The following is a 19253-nucleotide window of genomic DNA, read 5'->3' as shown; positions in this document are numbered from 1 at the left end:
CGGTGTTTAACTGGATTGCAAAATTAGCATCTTACCAGGTGCTGACTGCTGCTGTGAGGGTTTGTGCCTCCCCTGCTGCCCGCAGCTCCTGCAGGAACCCCTTGAAGGAGGCCACGCGTGCCCAGTATCCAGCGTCCTGCGGGGAGGACAGCGATCCTACCACCTGCATTGTGCCAGTGACGGTGCCAAAATGCTCGTGCTAACAGAAATGGATTCTTAGAAAATTCTCTGCTTTCTTCCAGCCTTCGCTTTACCCTTTCAGTCCTCAAGCTGTTGCTTCTGGCAGCCTGTCTCACCCTGAATTTCGCCCTCTCTGCCCCTTCTGGCTCTCCGAACACCCCCTGGCAGCTCTAGCAATCATCTGAGGCTGCTGCATGAAGCAGCTTTCCCTTCCAGAGCCGGGGACGGTGACAGATCGCAGTCTGGAAAGCACCAGCAGGTTCCAAGCCAACGCGGCTCCGCTGAACGCACCGGGGCTGCCTACCCGGCCCTCGTCCTGCAGGGACTGGTCAACGTTCGCTAACGATGCGAAGATCTTCGGATAGAAATAAACTGGAGGACTTTCGGAGGTCAGTCCTGTATAATGGGAATGTTGCCCTTCCAGGCTCTGGAACACGTCTGGACCCAAGGCTGAGACCTAAGAGGTCGTCGCCTTACGCTGCTGCGGGAGGAGCGCAGCTCTGTGTTGTTTCATACAGAAGAAAACAGCAGGTTTGTGCCAGCCTCCCTGTTCCCCCTGATACATTTTATTTGCACTACAAAACCCAGCCCAAGGGGAAGCTTCCTCCTGCTATTACTTTCCCAAATCATAGCGGGAGCTATCCAAAACCAGAAGCTTTCCAAAACCAGGCTGGTTAGATAAGAGCAGCTCGGGAACTGATGTGCACGCCGCCAGTGAGCCTGGGAGCGGAACCATGCCTCTGCTTCAGTTTTAAGCCCGGTTTGATGCCTAGGAGTTAGCAGTCTGGTTCTGCCAGCATGGGAGCTGCAGATCTGTGCAGCATCCTGCCCAGGCCACGCAGGCAGAGCATGAAGGCGCACCGGACTGAGGAATCACTGCTCTGAACCAGCTTTCAACTCCCAGGCCTGTTCTGGGTATCGTAGGGATCCCCGGAGCACGCGGTGCAGAGATGCACAAGGCAGGTGCGATACCAGCAGCCAGGACTCCACACGCCAGGCTGGCTCATTCGTTTGCAAAGCAAATTGCAAAATTCCCAGCAGCAGAGCTGGAACAGCCAGGAACGAGCCCACGGCCAGGACCACACTGTTCCTGCCCTTGAACCAAGCACAGAAGCACTGCGAAATGCAGCCTGTACGGACAAAGGAGAGAAACCCAACCAGCTCACAAAGGAAGCGACTGGGAAAGCCTGACCTGATTCTGGTAAAAATATTCAGTGTTCCTGCCTCGCCTTCCCAGCCGCGCCACGGGGATGGAGCACTCAGCACGGATGTGTCGGGAGCAGTTTGGGGCCAGGTACAACCTCAGTACCAACCTCGGTCTTCCTTGGAGGAGCCATACTGGAGCTAAAGAAAGATGCACACACTATAAAGCCTTGTCCTTACTAAAGCAAACAAGCAAAACCCCAGAACTTCAGAAGTATTGAAGTCCAGATCTCTCTCAGCCCTTCACTCTTGAGAAAACCCTGCTGGCGAACTCATGCGCTCCTAAATTCATTGGAAAAGACACATTGCTGGTCCCTGGGACTGCGCCGAGAAGTCTGGCGGCAAAGGGACTGAGAGCTCAGGGATGGATCTGAGAGAGGCTGTCACATCTCATCTGCGAGACGGAGAGCGTGTAAAAAAAACAGCACAGCAGTTTAGGAGCACCCCTGAGGTACACTCTTCTTGCCAAGCCATCAGCTGCTGCGCAATAGCGGGTCACCAGCAATAAAGGGAAGAAAACGCACAAACGTCCACTTGGAAGACAAAGAAACACACAGTGGAGAGTGAGAGCGTCTCCAGCGGAAAAGGAAAGTGCTGGCAACCCAAGGGATGCCGTCCCAGGGGATTACTGGGAATATCTTTTTTCCCGTCCACTAAGAGGCAGAGCTTACCCTCCCACACGTTGCTCTCTGGCTGATAGCCTGGCTGCTTTAATTAACAGAGCCTTCCGTCGGTGCAAATCCTCGGCGTTGCTGCACGATTACTTCTTCTGCGGGCTCCCTCTCTTTCTGCGAGGCGTCTGTCAAGCAGGATTTCCACGACGGCTGCGAAACAGAACACCCGGCAAAGCAGGTGCAATTATTTTAAAATCGGTTAAATTCGGCGTGTCTCAGCAGCTTGAACACGTTGCGTTTAACGACGCTCGAGGATGTTCAGCACCGAGAAGCTGCTGTGTCCCATCCTAGATGCTCTCGTGCAGACGTTCACGTCTGGGGGCAGGAGGTACCAAAACGAACGTTATTTCTCCATTCGTGGAGGGAGGAGCTGGGGGCAGACTATTCACAACTCACAGAGCAGCTGTTGAAAAAGCTGGAATAAAATCTGGTGTATAAGCAAAACCCCGATGCCGTCAGCTCTGCGGGCAGGTCATTTTTTGAGGAGAAGAGGACAGAGGATAAATGGTTACGGCACTGAGAGCAGTGAGCGTGAAGAGCACTCAGACCTGCACACCCAACTTTTGGCTTCTAGGTTCGCTCCAGACTAAAAGTTTTCCAAGGACGTCAGAATTAGAGAGTTGAGATCTCACTGGGGAAGTTCTGATGGGTCTGGTCTGGCTGAAACGACGACAGCTTTGTGCCTGCAAGTCTGTCCTCAACCCCATTACCTAGCAATGAGAGCTCTCGTCTGTAACGTTAGAAGAAAAGAACTAGCAAATCCATGCCACGGTTCTGCAATCAGCATTTTATCTCTCATTTCTCTCTAGGATGAGCACAGCTTATGCAGAAAAGCAATTTCCATCAGCTCGAATATCAGAGAACGGGCGGGATATTGCCCTGAATGTGGTCAAATAAAGGGGAAAGGCAGTTTGGGAAGATCTTCCCTTCGCTCACAGGTTCACCTGCTCCAGGTCCCAGGGCTTCGTGGCAGAGCCGGGGCAACGTCCCGTTCTTCAGAGCTCCGCTCGCGCTCAGACTCTTAATTCGGGGTGATCTGTTTAAGCTTCTCCTGCTAATCAATTAAAACGTAAAATAAAATCAAGGGGGAACAAATGCTTTCAGCGAATGGCTCAGAAATAGGTGGTTGGGATGAGGAGGGACTACCAAAAGCACCCCCCGCAGCATGGGCTGGGAATTAAGGACCGCCATGTGCTAGCAATTACAAAGCTCACATCGATTAGGCATAATTAAAAACAATTCCTTTTCCAAAATCTTTCCACCTGTTTCCACCAGCCTGGACTCCGGGCAGTCGGGGAGATCGGTCCCTTCGCACTGAAGCTGCAAACGTCACCTCCCTGCCCAGGATGCTTTAAAAATTCAATGTCGAGCACAAAACCCACTTACTTTTCCTACACGGACCTCAGAAAAAAAATCAGACTTCAATTCAGATAAGCGTCCAGACACCCAAAGACTTTGCTGAACTATTTGGATCTGAAAAATGTTATCTGGGAGGCCCGAGAATGGCTTCACCAGATCTCCCATCTTTTTGCTGCTAATAAATCTGGGAATAGGCAAAAATAGCTTTCTACAGCGTTTCTGCGAGACGTACAATGTCATGCTTTGGTGGGCAGGCGTCATTTTCTGCTCGCTGTGCCTCGGTTTCTCTCCAGCTTATTTCCAGCATGCCCCCGCGTGCCGCTCACGGTCTTTGTCCCACATTTAACAGCTCTGCAGGAGGGGAATCCGGAGTTTATTTCAAGAGAAGTGAGGAAGCATCATCCGTCAGACGGAAGGGAGAGATTCCTTGTGGGGAAAGGGGTAAAAACGTCCAGGAGATGAACAACTTTGCGGCTGCTGTGCCACCGCCAGCTCGGGAGTAAGTTATCATCTACCTGAGAGCTGCAAGGTCGCTGCTGATCGATCCCAATGGGTTTGGGGAGGCATCTCCGAGCTACGCCAGACACGAAGGAAAAAGCGGAGTGACGAAAACCTCTCTCTTGCTCCTCATTTCTTTCTCTGCCCTTGTATCCAGGCGTTACCTTCCTCTTTATAACCTTGATATCCTAATGCCCCGTGAGGTCCCTCCTCTTCCAGCAAACACCACAGATTTTCCTTTGCCCCGGCTATCTAATACCCAAATTCATGACCTCAGTGACTGCAGCTCGCTGCTTCTCTCCTGAGCCTCGGGGCCCATCCATTTCTTGCGATACAGCCCCAAATTAAAGCTGCTTTGGGTGATGAGCCTGCCCTCCCTTCCCAACTACAGCAGCCTGTACAGGTGCAAAAGCAGATGAGAGCAAAAAATTAGGAACGTTGGAAGCACGGGAAGAAAGGAAATGCAGGTACCTGGGCTCTGGGGCTTTATCAGAACAAGGGGACAGCTTGCAGGGAAGTGAAGTCAGCATGCAGTGCCATACAAACTAAGTGAGAGTTGCACTAGCGGTCCCAAAAAAAGGCAGAGAAGGTGAAAAGGGAAGAAAAAAAAATGCCTACACACTCAGTTCTGCCCCCGACTTGTTCCCCAGCACGGAATAATTTGCTGCTGAAACAGCAGCAGCGTACTGCAAGGGTGTGGGAGTTAATATTCAGCGTGCAAAGCCCCGAGAAGTCGGGCTGCTTGTTACGTTATCGGCGGACGTTCACGCCTCGCCGCACCTTGGCTTAGGCCCCGCAGGGACAAGCATCTGGATTTTAGCAGCACGGGTAAACCGAGCAGCAAGCGCGCTTAAAAAAATATTCAGAGAGGCAGCAAGCTCCGAGGGGTGGGAGAAGTAAGGCAGCTCGCGGCAGCACGCGGGGCTCCGCAGGCAGCAGGTGGTGCTACGAACCCGGCAGCAGCACAGGAATATTCGGCAGCGTCGTCCTGCCTCTGGAAACTGCTCTCATGGAGAAATTTTTTAACTCGTCTACCTTTGGTACGCTGCCGCTGAAGGCGGTGCGCTGGCTGGGTCCCGTCAAACCCACGGGGTTTTATTCCCCTCCGATGCACGCTCCCGCTGGTCCTGGCTCAGGACCGCGCACACCACTCCAGTTTACTCGAGTTATTGGTGTCCATGAGCTGCTGGTGCCCGAGCTGAGTTTGTCAGGTTGGCTCTGCTCTTCCCAAAAAACCAAGCACGAAGTCGCAGGACAAACGCAGACGCTGACGCTGCAGACATGGCACGCTACAGCTGCCCGGTACAGGGCTCTGCTCCTCATCCTCCGAGCTAGAAACATCACCTGGGAGCTCCCCGTGCTCCTGCCGTGGACATCCCAGGGCAAATTTGAGGATTTCTGGCAGCAAATCGAAGGCATCAGGCTTTCAGCAGCGGGCTCGGCACAGGACAGCTGTACAGACGCTGCTCAGACAGAAGGGAAAGTCCTGACGGCATTTCCCCCCAGGCCGCTCCCGATCACCCAGTGCCATTTCAAGGGGCAGGTCTGCACATTTCAGCGGCAGTGCTGCTGGATTCGAAATTTTCCAAAGATTATTCCTTTTCAAGGAAGCAGCTAAATTGAATAAGCTTCCTCGGCCGGCCACCGAGCCAGCAGAAAAGGACGCGACACCACTGCAACCGGCTGCGGAGATCAAAGCTAGCTACTTACCCCCTAACAAAGCTGAAGGAAAGGATTAGTCACTGTCGAAAGCCACAGGAGCTGGCATTGGCAGTGAACCCAGGCAAATTGCTCATAAATGCCTACGAGCACACACAACCCCGGAGGAAGAGGAGAAAGCAAACTGCCGCAGGGCTTTTCCAGCCGCGGCTCGTCGCCGAAGGAGCCGTGCGCCATGGAGAAGAAAGAAGAGTCAGAAGTTTGGGTTATTAATTCTGAGAACACGAGCACAGGCTAGGAAAATACTGGTTTGGGATGAGTATGATGTAGCCTGTGGATCCACGGATCTGCCCATCCTACGGGATCGGAGGCTGTGCTCCAGGCACGACGCCAGCACCCTCTGCAAAACCCTGGAGCTCCCCAAACTGAACCAAAAACCAGGCAGGCATTCCTGGGGCAGGGGGAGAGCTGCCACGCGGGCTCGAAACAACACAACCGGATGATCCTGATCCAAAAACCCTGCCTAAAAACACCCCCCCTACACTCCAGGTCAGTACAAAAACCTCAGTTACCAGCTCACAAGGACGAATTTTGCTTGTCTTGTTCCCAACAGGCTCCATGCTCAGAAGAAGCGGATGGTTGGAGGTGTTTGCACGTAGGTCACCGATGGCCCCAAACTTTCAGGTGTCACCACCTCTCCCAGCCAACACCCGATGGATGAGACCGTCAGCATTGAGTTGTGAGCGAAAAAAAGACCAGCCGCAAGAAATAAAGGCCAAGGTTGCCTGGAAATTGCTGTGCGAGGCTGACACACCACTGCAAGTGGAGCCATGAAGCGTCTGTCCCCACGGAGCCGTCCGTCTTCCACGAACCAGTTTCAGGAGTTGCTTGGACCCGTGGCCTTTGGGAAGCAGGGATGTGTGCGGCTGGCGCTGCGGTACAAAGCCCTGAAAGCCAAGGTTCCTCTCTCTTTGGCTGGCAAATCTTTAACTTACAAACGAGCTGCTTTCTCATTAACTAAGGACAGAACGTGAAAAAATGTTAAAAATGCATCTTTGCCCCGTTTGAGAGACAGACAGACCCGAAGATGCTGGAGTCAAGGGCCAATGGGGCCAAGTTTTTTTTTTTTTAATTTTTTTACTTGAGATTTTAACCAAATTTAGGGCCCTCCTGAGCTCAGTCCTCCCATTCCCGGTCTCCAGGGCACGACCAACAGGCCGAGAAATGTGGGGAGGAAAAAGCACGCGCGGAGGAGGGAAGGGGAGGATGCTGAGCTCCGTTTGCTTTCCTGGCTCAGGCTGCAGTCCTGGGGGGCTTTAAGTAACTTTCTGCAAGGGAAATGGATAATTTAATTGCTGCATTAGAGGATCTGCGGCTGTTTTGAGTGCAAGCTGCTCCAGAGTTTAATCAGCTCGCTGGCTGGGGCTTTGTGCTTTCTCTGCCGAGCTGAGGGCATACGCAGCGCCGGCAGCCTTCTGAAATACATCTTAAGTGGGTCTGGCTGTCCAAACACTTTGTTTTCAGGATTAAAACCAGACTAGAAAGAAGAGAAATGACTCCTGTTCCCCTTTCCCCAGTCCGTGCCCTGCTCAGAGCCACACGAAGGCACTGAGCCAGCTGCGGAGGAGCAGAAACCACGCACCTTGGTCATTCAGCATCGGGCTGGGCACACTGCTACGCCAAAATTGGGATGAGGAGCACAAGCAAGTGCCCCGCAGCCACCAGAAACCAGCAGCACGCCGGCGCCTGAGCGCAGGGAAAAGCGCAGCGGGATCTGAATCGTCTTGGGTGCATCTTATTACCATTTGTGTGGGCTGCCCGTGTGGTTTCCTCGGTGTTTTGCCTTGTTTGTTTCCCTTTGCTTTTATTCGTGCGGATGAAAACGCTGCCAGGGAACTGCAAAGCGAAGAGCGAGGTTCTCCTGTCGTCACCTGGATGTTATTTAGAAATCCTCAGCACGGAGAGGCTGAGCGGGGAAGTCTCCGTCCCAGGACCGAGCCAGGTCTCCTTACCGACTCAGTCTTCATTCCGCTGCTGGAAATCCTTCCAAGGTTAATGCAGGAGCCGCAGCCAGTTACCCCTTATCACTCAAACCCTGGTGCAGTCTTTCTGCCTGTTCAGAGCAGAGATTTAATCCGAATCCCTTCTCCCTTTTACCCCCCAGGAGCACAGAAACAGCAGGAGCACTCCCTAGCGAGGTGCACGCAGGAGAGCTCCCACCCTGCCCGAACAGAGCCCACCTGCTGGCACCAAAAGCAGGCACTGGGTGGCCCGGGCAGGCTTGAACTCCTTGAGGATATTTCGGCTTTGGCAGATGTCGCAGCCATCTCGAGGGACAACCGATTGCTGAGGTTCAAAAGCCAGCTCAGAAGGTAAGGGACGGCCGAGACGTCGCTGACGGCACGGCTGCGGTGACGCTCTCCAGGCTCTTCTGTTTGCCAGGTTCACCCGATGAAGTGCTACAGATGCAAACACTTGCGGGAAGGAAGCTTTCAGGCTTTCACAAACACGAATACTCGTTTGGAACCTTGTTTTTTTTATCTCCTTAATGTGAGATGGGAACAATCTGCACGGCACAAAGGCACTTCAAACTCGAGGGCAATCCATCTACATCTGTTCTAAGGGAAACCTTGAGTGACTACACACAGCTTTACAGCACATTGTATCTGCACCTAGCTCAGCACAGGACCAGAATATGTTATCGCAGACACTCTGTGCAGCTAAGGAACCTTGCTGGTTTATCTACTAAACGCTGCCATCGCAAGAAATCTATACCGAAATAAAAATAATTTTAAAAATCAAATATATTCTGTAGCACTGTTTATCTCATTATCCACGAAAGAGTCAAAGAGCCAACGCAGCTTCAAGCTTTGCTCTTGCCAGCCCACCAGGGAAAAGAAACCACATAACGTGATTCTTAAATCTGAAACCACGTAACAGGGTTTGAAAACTGAGTTTCAAGGAACTGTGGCAGAATCGGGGAATCACAAAATACCCTGAGCTGGAAGGGATCCACAGGGATCATAGAATCATTAAGGTTGGAAAAGTCCTTCAAGATCATCTGGTCCAACCATCACTCTGTGACCAATGTCACCACTAAACCATGTCCCCAAGCACCACGTCCAACCTTTGCTCATCGAGTCCAACTCCTGATCAACAACCGAAGGTCAGTCCAGGCTGAAGGAGGAAGCACAACTCTCCTCCTTGCATCCTGCCAGCAGAAAGCTGCCCAGCAAAAGCACAAAGTGAGGTTTTCACCAGCTCCAGCAGCACCTCGGTGGGATTTGGGATGCACCAAGCAGCCCGCACGCTGGCCGGCTGTGGGGACGTTACGGAGCGTATTTGCTACACAAGGATACAGCGCCGCTCGAAGATCTGAGAGAAATGGATATTCCCCATCAAAAGACGCTTTTTTCCCTGCAAGGAGATGAAACCCACAGCTTTGTAGTTGCTTTCAGCAGCAGCTGAAGCTGTAAGGGCTGTGTTTCTTACCACTGCCTCTTCCCCTGCCTGCGGCACACCGCGCCTCCGCTCTGCTCCCCAGGTCCCTGCGGCGGTGCCTCTTAGGACACGTCACCGTTTGATGAAGCCCAAGTAAGTTTTTCTCCCACTGTCATGCCAAACCAGGGGGCACAGTATTGAGGAATACTTACAGGCCCCCAGCACGATCTAACCAGACGGTCTGGAGGTGGACGAGCACGTTGCGAGATGGAAGCCTGGAGGCTGCAAAGGGTTAGGGCTCATGTAGGGGATCCTGAAAGCCCGAGGCTCTTCTAAAGTATGGCATGTAGAAAAACTGTGCGTGCGAAAGGCTTGTGCATGTCAAAGCCCCCAAAAAACAAGTGGGACCCCGACACAGTAGATGTACAAAAGAGACCGGAGGAAAAAAGGCATTAGCGTCCATCAACAGAAACATATTTTTCTCGCACAAATAACACCCATTAGTGACTCCAAAGAGAAGCAATTCCCAACTCTTCAGCTCCGGAGGAGTGCATGGTTTTGAAGCAGACACAATGCGAAGACTTTAGAGAATTCAAGCATTCAACAGGACTAATGTGAAAGATTATTTCGCAATTATCCAAGCAATTTTCTCTCCTCATTGTCCCTGGACCATAAGGGTTTTTAAATGTGAACAGAAGGATTTATTCATCACAATAATACTAAAACGAAATATTAAATCAATGAATCTCCTTGCATGAAGCATAAAGCTCACATTGCTATTAAGCTTAGCGGCGTCCTGTCACATAAAGCACATGCAGTTTGCGTACTTAAATACCATCTCCCTCTTTTATTTTTCCCTTCCCTAATTTGTAACGCATTATCCTTCCATTTGTCCTCTAAACATGACCGGATTCAAACAACACAGCGCTGCTTCTTGTTACTGCCTTTATGCTTGTGCTCTCTTTCCGAGTGCAGCTGGAGATTTATATTTAATATTGATCACTAACAATGCCCAGTGCAGAAAGTCATGCGGAGACTACAGAGAAGTCCTAAAACAAAGAAATAAATATTAATTAAGGGAGAATTAGCTCATTAAAAGCAACGCTGCCAATATGCAAGGGAGTAGCTGGGCACCAGAAGGCACATTGGTCTTTCAAGGAGTCAATTCTTCAGTTTGGCTGGGAAGAAATCAGCCCAAATCTGACCCAAACTCACTACGACAGAAACTCTCATGGTTACATAGGTCTTGGCTAATGCTTTCCCCCATTTTCCCTTCTCTCCTCCCTTGTAATACAACATGATAAGTGCCTTTGGAGGCCCTTATCTACTGCACAGCACAGCTTCAGTGCGTCCCTCTCTTGTTTTTGTAAAAGATTTATCAGGTAAGGTGCAGCAACAGTCACTATTTAGATATTTATAAGGTGCCACCTGTCCTCACAGTGTGATACTTGAAGTGCCTGAGCACAGATTCTCAACAAAAAGGGAATCTCTTACCCTTAATCCCCGGGATTTGTATTGGGCTCCACGCACGCAATTATTGTTTCAAGAGTGCTAAATACCTGGCACTGCAAAGACCCCTTACTTTTACAATTCCGACCGTTCTGTGTATCAGCTCCCGCAGCCCGTAAGCCGAAGGCTGCAGGCTGTCTCTCACGATACCAATTCATCTCGCCCGAGTTCACCCACCTCTGAAGTCACGGAGAGAAACGAGCCTTTCCAGAACACAAGCCATGGCGTTCTCACGCGCGCACCTAAAATGGGTCAGCTGAGTCATAGCTTTCATCTCCCTGTTTTTCTCCCCGATAAAGAGGCCAGATCAGGTACAGACATCCGCAAGGATGCGAGATGAATGCTGTCCCAGATGACTAAGCCGAGCCGACGCTCTTCAGAACGGCTACAGCCAACTTTAATACACAACCCCCCCGGGAAGCGAGACCACAGGGTCTACATCTTTCTTACCATGATCGGGACGCCAATGTCTGGCCACAAGAGATCCTCGGAGGGAAGCTTGGGAGAGTTCCACACTACCACCACTTTATTTAAGTACGGGAGACCATTGAGCCTTTCTAGGGAGTTCATCAACACTTCCTCCCGCTCGTACGTTAGCATCACGACTGTGAATTGCTCCCGAGGGACGTTGCCACCCAAAGCAGCCTGGAACTCCTTCCCAGAGCCACCTGCTCCTCCACCTATTGGTCGAAATCCAGTCCCGGACCCTAAAAACTTTGCTTCCGATGGTAAAACAGGGTCAAAGGGAGTATAGGGGAAGAGGTGGAAAGGCCCTGGAGCAGAATTCCAATTCCTGTAGATGTCCATTGCGGTGAGGGTGAAATTGCGGAGATATTTGGGAGATGCATAGGGTGGTTCGGTTTCCACAGGCCCCAAGTCCAGGTCGCCATTGTCTGCCATGTTGGGGTCCGTGCCAGCAGCTTTGCCCGACCGGTGGGGGATCTCCACCGCAGTTTCTTCTCGGATAGGAGCAGCCGGGATTTGGATTCGAGTCCTTATGATAGCTAAGACTGTGCTGAAAACGTTGTCGGAGGTGGAGAAGTAGGTCTCCCACAAGAAGCGGCCCTGCCTCCTCATGGCGAGCAGATCGTTGTCAGAAATGCTTCTCAGAAGAAAGTGCACTTCTGTGATACGTGGCTTTGGTATGATTAAGGCTGCCTCGTTCCACCGGATCACATCGTTATAGGGTAGCTGAACTTGCTCTCCGAGAACCACCGGGATGGCTCCGACTTCCAGAGCCTCGAACAGTCTCATGGCACACCCAGCGGAGATCACTAAGCGGGTGTCCCCCGGGGTGATTATCAGTGCAAAAGTAGATAGCTTCAGTAGCTCTAGTCTGTCGTCCCTTTCTCCACACAGAGCCCACTCAGTGGGCAGACTCGCCTTAGGCTGGTTCTTGCACGTGAACTCCACCAAAACAAAGTCCAACTTGCTGTCCTGAACGGCCTTCAGGGTGGTAATGATGCGATCGTCGTAGTCAGCTGGGGCATTGCCTTCTATCTCCTCTTCGAAAGAGCGAACCTCTTGCAAGCTGGATCGGAGAGACTCAATCTTCTCCCCCTGGAAACTAAACAGGTATTTACGCTTGACTGGCACCTGGGGCGGGATTTCTAGGAAGTTGGGTTCGGACATAGCGTGGACCAGGGGTGATACCACAATATCAAACCCTGGTCGGTACTGCACGTCGTAAAAGGTGGACTGGGCAATCATGGCACGCCCCGTGCTGATGTTGTAAATAAAGTTCTGAGTTTCCGATTTCCTCGATAAATTGATGATGAGATGGTTGTGTCCGTCAGTCCTCCAATATGGCAAAGAGTGCAACTGTTGCTCTAGTTCAGTAGGTTTTGGCATTACGGGCTCTTGCATTTCCCCCACTAAAATTATATACACACAAGCAATATTTGCATTTTCAGTAACATAAACATTAGTTCTGACAGTCGCCTCAAAGGCTTGTTTAATTAAAGGGTCTAGGGAGCTACCAAAAGGGTAATCGTCACTGTTGTAGACGTAGACTGGAAAGCCAGATGTCAGCGGGCATCGTGAGTAGTCAAAGCAATTGTGCAGCCTGCAGTTCCGGTTGGATTTTGGCAGGGGGAAGGTCACATCGTCTTTGTCTGGCAGCAGCCGGATTGGCAAGGAAAGCTTTGGCTGGTTCTGAGCCATCAGTTCTTTGTAGGAATGCTCCGTCTGGCTGATGACATTCTTCAGCTGCAGCAGGTCCTGCTTGGCGTTTTCAATGCTCTTTTTGCAGGCCTCGATCTTCAAGTTGAGCTTGGCGATCTCGCTGTTGAGCTCCTGCCGCTTGGCCTCCAGCTGGAGCAGCTCCTCGCTGACCGACTCGCGGATGCGGCACAGGTCTTGCACGTGCTTCACCTCGCACAGCTCGTTGCCGGTCCGAGGGCCGAAGATGCGCTTGCCGGCATCGTCCGCGTCGTCGATGGTGGTTAGGTAGTAGTGCGCGATGAGGGGAAAGAAGACGAGGATAATAAAGAGGGTGAAACTAAGCCAGGTGAGCCGGATCCGACTGGACCACCTCAACAACCACGGCTGGCCTCCGTTCCCCACTCCCCCATTCCGCAACATCGTATATCCGGTCATGAGTTCAAAAGTCACCGCGTGCCCAGTCACGTTGGATCAGTAGCCATAACCAAAATGGGTTTTACAGCAAGTCTCTGCAAAGAAGGGTTACTGTGCCTGCTTAACGAGGAGCCAATAGAATGGGAATTTCATCGTGTCGCGACGACGGCTCTCCTGCAGTCGTTTTGCTGCCGCCGCAGTTTTCGATCCCGTTAGCCTTGCTCGCCGACCTTCTCACCCACCCCAGCCCACCCTCGGTCTGCGGGCGAGTTGCTGGAAGTGTCACAGCGTTGTCATGGCGATTCAGAAGTCTCAGCCAGCAGGGGAAGAACACAACGGGCTCAAGCCAAACTCCACCGCTGCTCTCGACATCCTGCATTACCATCCGATGAATATGCAGAGGCACCAGCCATCGTGGAAGCCGAGCCAGGAGAGACTCGTAGGAACGTCAGTCTCTCTCATCGCTGCTGCACGGCTGATGCTCTGCCATTCCTGCAAGAGAACAGGCATACATTCAGGCAATGCCAACAAAACGACCCCGTAGTGACCTAAGACGATGCTCGTTTTTAAAAGCAACTGTCCTCTCTTTCCGAAGAGCAACCTTTGTACGTGTTTAACACCTCCAGGGTTAAGAGCAGTAAACCTGAGAAGGTGATGGGATTCATCAGGTGCAGACACGTGGCTCTCGCTGAGCACTCTGCTTTTCATTAGGGCTGCGTGTTTCGGTGGCCAGACCAGAAAATCCCAGCCCTTAGATCTGGCTTCCTTTTTCTGCCACTGTCTTGCTGTGAAATTTGGGGAAGCTGCTTGACATCTGCAAGTCCCTGTCCCCTCACGTACAAAAGGGGGATGTTGACGTACACCTGCTCTCCCTACCCGCCTCCTAATGGCATGTTGTGATCCGGGGACGCAGCAGCACTGGGAATTTGTACTGCATAACTGAGTGTAATCACTATTGTTCTGCTCTAGTGACTAGAGCTGATGAGGAATTTTTAGATGAAGTGTTTTGCTTTCATTTCCTGCTGGAAAATTTCGATTCACTGCCGCAGAAAGTTTAAAGGGAACGTACCTACTGCGGTTACGACCACCTCTGCAGGCTCACTGCACGTAAGATAAAACTTCTGGTCGAAACTGGAAAAAGGGCTTCTGTCTATGCTGTCCATCACAGCAAAGATGCTGGAGTTAGGATCTGCGTGGCACCATGCCACGCAAGTGGTATCAGCTTGCTTAGATATGCCCTTTTCGCATGGAAAACTGCTGTGGCATTGAATTAGGAGAATGGCTACCTCAAATTTGCATAAAACACAAGGATGTGGCCAATTCAGCACTGAGTCTTGGCCAGGTGATTGTGTTGCCACTAGAAACTTTCCTTCCTTTTTATTAGTAGCGTCTGAGTTACCCACGTTTCTGGGATATTTTTTATATACTGGCCTTCCCACATCACTGATGCGTATAGTGTTGGGCACAGCGGCAATTCTTGCACAGCCTCACGAGAAGCTTATTCATTTCCGCTTCAATTTTTAATTAAAGTCACCTACAATGGTGACAGTCATTTTTTCACTACATCTATTTCGTACTCCCCTCATCTCCTCATCACGAACTAGCAGGAAGAAGGCGAGGAAGCAACCTGCAGCTAAAACAGAGCTCTGAAAACCAGCCAAAGCAAGCCAGAAGTTCACCTTAAAGGAGCAGAGATAAGTCATGAATAATTTTTCCCTGCAGTACACAAGTTGTGTCAGAGGAATAAACTGAAGATTCGACTTCAACCAGGAAAAAACTGTAACCAAAGGGAAAGAAGTGGACTAAAAATGCACAGTTCCTAGGCCCGTTTTGTTACAGGGCTCTTTGCTGTTGGTAACGTAATGCTGCATGATTGAATGAGAATTTCCCCCTCGCCCCCCCAGCACGACCCCCAGTCGGGAGCTGCACAGCAGTTAAAAACGAAAGCAGCTTTTAAAGTCATAGCATTGTCTGGCAAACGCCACTGGCGTAAATCTCAGAAAGCTGGGCGGATAAAAAGGGCTAAAAAGTCAGGAAAAAAAAAACGAAATCAGCTTTCTCCGATCTTGGCAGCGTCGTCGGTGCAGGCAGATGGGGGAGGCTTCGGCTCTCCTGGCAGAACATTTTAATGCTGCTCTCTGTACACCAACCTCCATTTGCTGGGGCTGCGAGAGGCTGGTGATGAATGTAAATCCCCAGCTCTGCTGCGCGGGGCTGTCACTCAGGCACAGGGAGCCCTGGCAGGAACAGCACACTTGCATCGTGCCGCTGGGACCACTGCTCTACAACAGCAGGATTTTTAGCATGCACCAGGGTACAAAGCAGCCGACTGACTGAAGGCAAAAAGAAGTTTTTAAGGTCTGTATTATTTATTTATTTTTTAAGCTCTCTCCAGGAAATGAAGCTCATGCTGTCACCATCCGTGCGGACTGGTCGGTCCCTGCAATTTCAACGCTGTCTCAAAGGGGCATCAAAGATCCTAGAACTGCTACCAGTTTTCTGCAAACAGCTGGCCAGGAGATGAGAGCCGCTCTGTTAACACTTCTCCTGAGGGAAATGCCAAAGCACATGCTCACTGGAACGGCAGCGAATCTGAAAAACAGCTCAACTTCAAGGCACGCACGGGAAAACCAGCTCTGCTGTTCTCTTCTTTGGGGGTGCCGTGGATTACATGCAAGGCGCTGAGACACGACAGAAATAAAGGAACACAAACGTGAGCAAAAAAGACAGAGGAGGCGTGTGCATGTGCTGCTTTCCGACTGGCCAGAGAAAACTGCAGCCCCCCAGGAAGTAAACACAGTCCCAAAGGTTATCAGTTATGACTGCATCTAAACCTTGTTCCATTTTAGCAGCTCTGCCCATTTATGAGCCCCGAAACAGCAACGAAGTGGCAAACTGGACTCCCTAAAATGGCAAATGGCATCCTTGGAAAGCTAACTCCAGGCCATCACCCCACACACGATCCCCTGCAGCTGTTCTGCCATCTAATCCTTCCAGCGGCTCCTCTGGTCCCTCTGCTTCAGCTGATACAGAACAAACTTTATCCTCCTGCCCTAAAAACGTGGGCTGTGAATTAAAAAAAAATAATCCATATGCTCAGAAACCCGAAGCTGACAAATGAACTCTGCTGCTGGCTTAGAGAAGACCACACAGGAGAGACTAGAGGAGGCTGGGGAGGGATTTGAAATGCAGCATGCGTGGCTTGGGATCAGTTAAAAGTATTGACTGTCAGCATGAAATATGTGCTGGTGATAAAGAAAGCACTTTAGTAACGAAGGAGAGTCTGAAAGAGTGTCTAAGACTTTATTCCTATCAAGTAGATAGAGCTGGAGGTTGTAACACATTGTTATTAGGACTTAAAATGAAAACCCAATCTGTGGTCTTACCAAGAGAGACTTCAGAGTTTTATTTAAGAGAAATGAGCAGCCCCGGTGAAAAAGGCTGCTGATTTCCGTACTTCCCCAAAAGAAGTTTGGGAGGAGGAGGAACATTGCTGGGCTCTGCAGCCGACCCATTCCTCCCCCTCCCCAGCACCATTCAGTCCTTTAAACTGATCGAGCCCCTCACCGAGAAACTCTTGTTGACATAACGCAGCGTCGCCGCCCGACAGACCTAATTACACGCACACAAAAAGAGGCAAGGAGAGCTCCTGGGAAATCAGAAAGTCGGTAATTACCCCAGCCTCTTCCCAAACGCCAATCTGACCGACTTCTTTGGCACGCCTCGTCTGCACGCTGCAGCTCCTTCGCCCTCGGCACGGGGCTGCGGGACTGAATTGCTGTTGGTGCACGCTGTCACGTCCTGCTTCAAATCCAGGGATATTTTCCCAGCTTTCCTCACCTCCTCGGGGCTCTCTGCGCCAGTGAAGTTATGGGAATATTGGGGGCTCTCACGCTTTTTGCATTTCTAGTGGAAAGAGCCAGGCTGGTCTAACATGGGGGTGCCAGCAAAGTCATGCAAATGTTCAGTAACCAAAGTCCCTCTGCAAACACCTGAGCACTCCCTGCTTGCACCTCCTTTTGTCCATTTCCATGTAAAATTAATGAAATATTGTCCCTTTTTCAGCATATTTGTGAACAGAGCCCGGAAATTTTAAACTCATGGTCGTCCAGAGAATCCAACAGCATTAAATAACCTAGAGGTGGATTGTCCGGCAGAGCGTGGTGCCACGGGTGCAACACACTGAGCTCTCCAGGAGGACAATCTACAAATCTGTGCCTGCTAAATCAGAGCTCCCAAATTCTGTGTGTGCACCCACGCCCATCCTCGCTCCCCTTCCTCATCAAGTGACGAGTCTGCGGTGTTATCACGGCAGCGTGGTGGCACAAACCTTCCCTTTGCTGGCCCTGTTTAAGAGGATGAGCCCCTGCACCCACCTCTGCCATGCAGGCTCCTTCCTGGTGATCTGCGAGGTCAGGGAGCGTGTGCTAGTGGCGTCCTTGCTTTACCTGGCCAGCCTTGAATAGACGGTTTCTACTGCCACGTTTCTTTGTCACCAGCACTAAAAACGAAATCAAATAGAAATCACTTATTTTTTTTTTGAAGCAGGAAGTGTAAGCCCTTTATCTTTTTGCTAAACAAAGAACAACGTATTCCTCCCCCTTCTCTTTTTTTGACAACGAGGAACAGTGTTTCTGGTGAAAGGGAAAAGAAACACACACAAAACAACCCTTCAGCAACGATAACTTTCTACCTCCTAATTCCCTTAAAGAATAGGATTACCCCCCAAATCTCCAATCATTTTGGGAACAGGAGCATTTAGAGGATTTTCCTCCTGTGACTGAACAAGGAGAATAAATCTATTAGGTGTGTGCTTTAGGTGTGTTTGAGAGCAGATCTTTACAAGCAGCAGATGGAGAGCTCACTCTGAAATGCTTCATGTGCCTCAGGAATCAGCATGGGGGGATTTGTGCCGCCCCGAGAGCTCGCAGGTACCGAGGAAGTCTCCTAGGCGAAGATCAACGCCGCTACACGTGCAACCAGAAAAAGGTCTTGTAAGCTGTATTCGGGGGATAAAGTGCATCCTCTGCTTTATAAAGCTTTTATTCCAGCCAAGAAACATTTAGCACGCGGAGCCAAACCCACCTCCCGCCCACGGGGTGAAGCAGCCCTGGGCAAACACTCCGGGATAGCCCCTCGGCGTCCTCCCTCCTGCAAGGAAATCACCTGCACTGAAAAAGTCAGAGGCTGACAGGCATTAGGGGGAAGTATCATGCATGTTGACACTGTTCCTGTGCTTTTTCCTCCTCTCCAGCCAGGCTTCGTCCTGCCCTGACGGCACAGGAGACCCCTCTTCGAAGTTACAGCGCAAGAAAACCCCAAAGAAGCGTCAGCAGCTGACAGACCCGGGCAGGCAGGACCCCATAAAGCAGCTGGGCTCGTACTTCGGCTGATGCTTTTGAGAGCTTACGACGGATCAACGGGGAAAACCCCGAAGAGACGGCAGAACTGACCATCCCAAACACGCAGGTAAAATGAATTGCTGCCTCGAGGATGAGTTGGGACGCCCTCCAACACCCGGGGGGGGGGTCACGCAACCTCCACACCTCCTTTTCCCTGTGTACAAAGCACAGGAGAACTCAAACTGCTTCGAGGCACGCAAGTGGAGAGCTAACAAGCTGGTTTACAGCCTTCTGCTGCCCGTCTGGGGCACGGGGACAAGAGCAGACCCAGGGAGATGCTCAGCATCGTGCCTAGCAGAAGCCAAAGAAAGCTCTGCCGAGTGTTTCCAGGTACCTGCCTGCTCTGCCCTCTGCACGAGGTGGTTGCTGGAGGTCCGTCGTGCTCCTCGGCTGGGGCTCACCGAGTGCTTCAGGAACATCCATTTATTCCGAGGAAATCCTTAGACAGGAAAACCGCATCCAGGTTTTCGAGAGGAGGTAATGGAGGCACGGAGAAACAACTCGCCCAAGGTCACTACAGGACCCGTGCCAGCTCGGGATTCAATCCACATCTCACTGACCTCTCCGCAAAACCGTCCATCTCCCCAGCCTGCCTTCTGCCAGAGGTTTCCCTCGCCAGCACCTTCCTGCTTTCTGCATAATGCATTGTGAGATCTGCTTTACATACAGACCTTTTAGTTTCTAAATTTATTATTCAGCGCTGTTTTCTGGCGATGAAGCAGGGTATTGTTTTATTTATTCTTCCACGAGC

The 19253-nt window shown here is 51.1% G+C and overlaps 1 protein-coding gene across 11 annotated transcripts in view; it reads right to left on the bottom strand.

The window, feature by feature from the left end:
• The window catches only part of EXTL3 (exostosin like glycosyltransferase 3), a 133689-nt gene that overhangs the window by 15827 nt on the left and 98609 nt on the right, over positions 1 to 19253 (bottom strand). For 9 of the 11 annotated variants that reach the window (XM_083827919.1, XM_083827913.1, XM_083827914.1 and 6 more), the window contains 2 exons: positions 17477 to 17601; positions 10974 to 13592 (listed from right to left, as the gene is read on the bottom strand). In XM_083827919.1, coding sequence (XP_083684045.1) covers positions 10974 to 13121 — 2148 coding nt within the window. In that variant the 5' untranslated portion in view covers positions 13122 to 13592; positions 17477 to 17601. The remainder of the gene's footprint in view (positions 1 to 10973; positions 13593 to 17476; positions 17602 to 19253) is intronic. The other 2 variants (XM_083827922.1, XM_083827923.1) reach the window with 1 other exon arrangement.

Source organism: Anser anser, assembly GCF_964211835.1.
Source record: "Anser anser genome assembly, chromosome: 3".
Taxonomy (NCBI): domain Eukaryota; kingdom Metazoa; phylum Chordata; class Aves; order Anseriformes; family Anatidae; genus Anser; species Anser anser.
The sequence above is the reverse complement of the archived record's forward strand: the minus strand, read 5'-3'. Positions and strand labels throughout refer to the sequence as shown.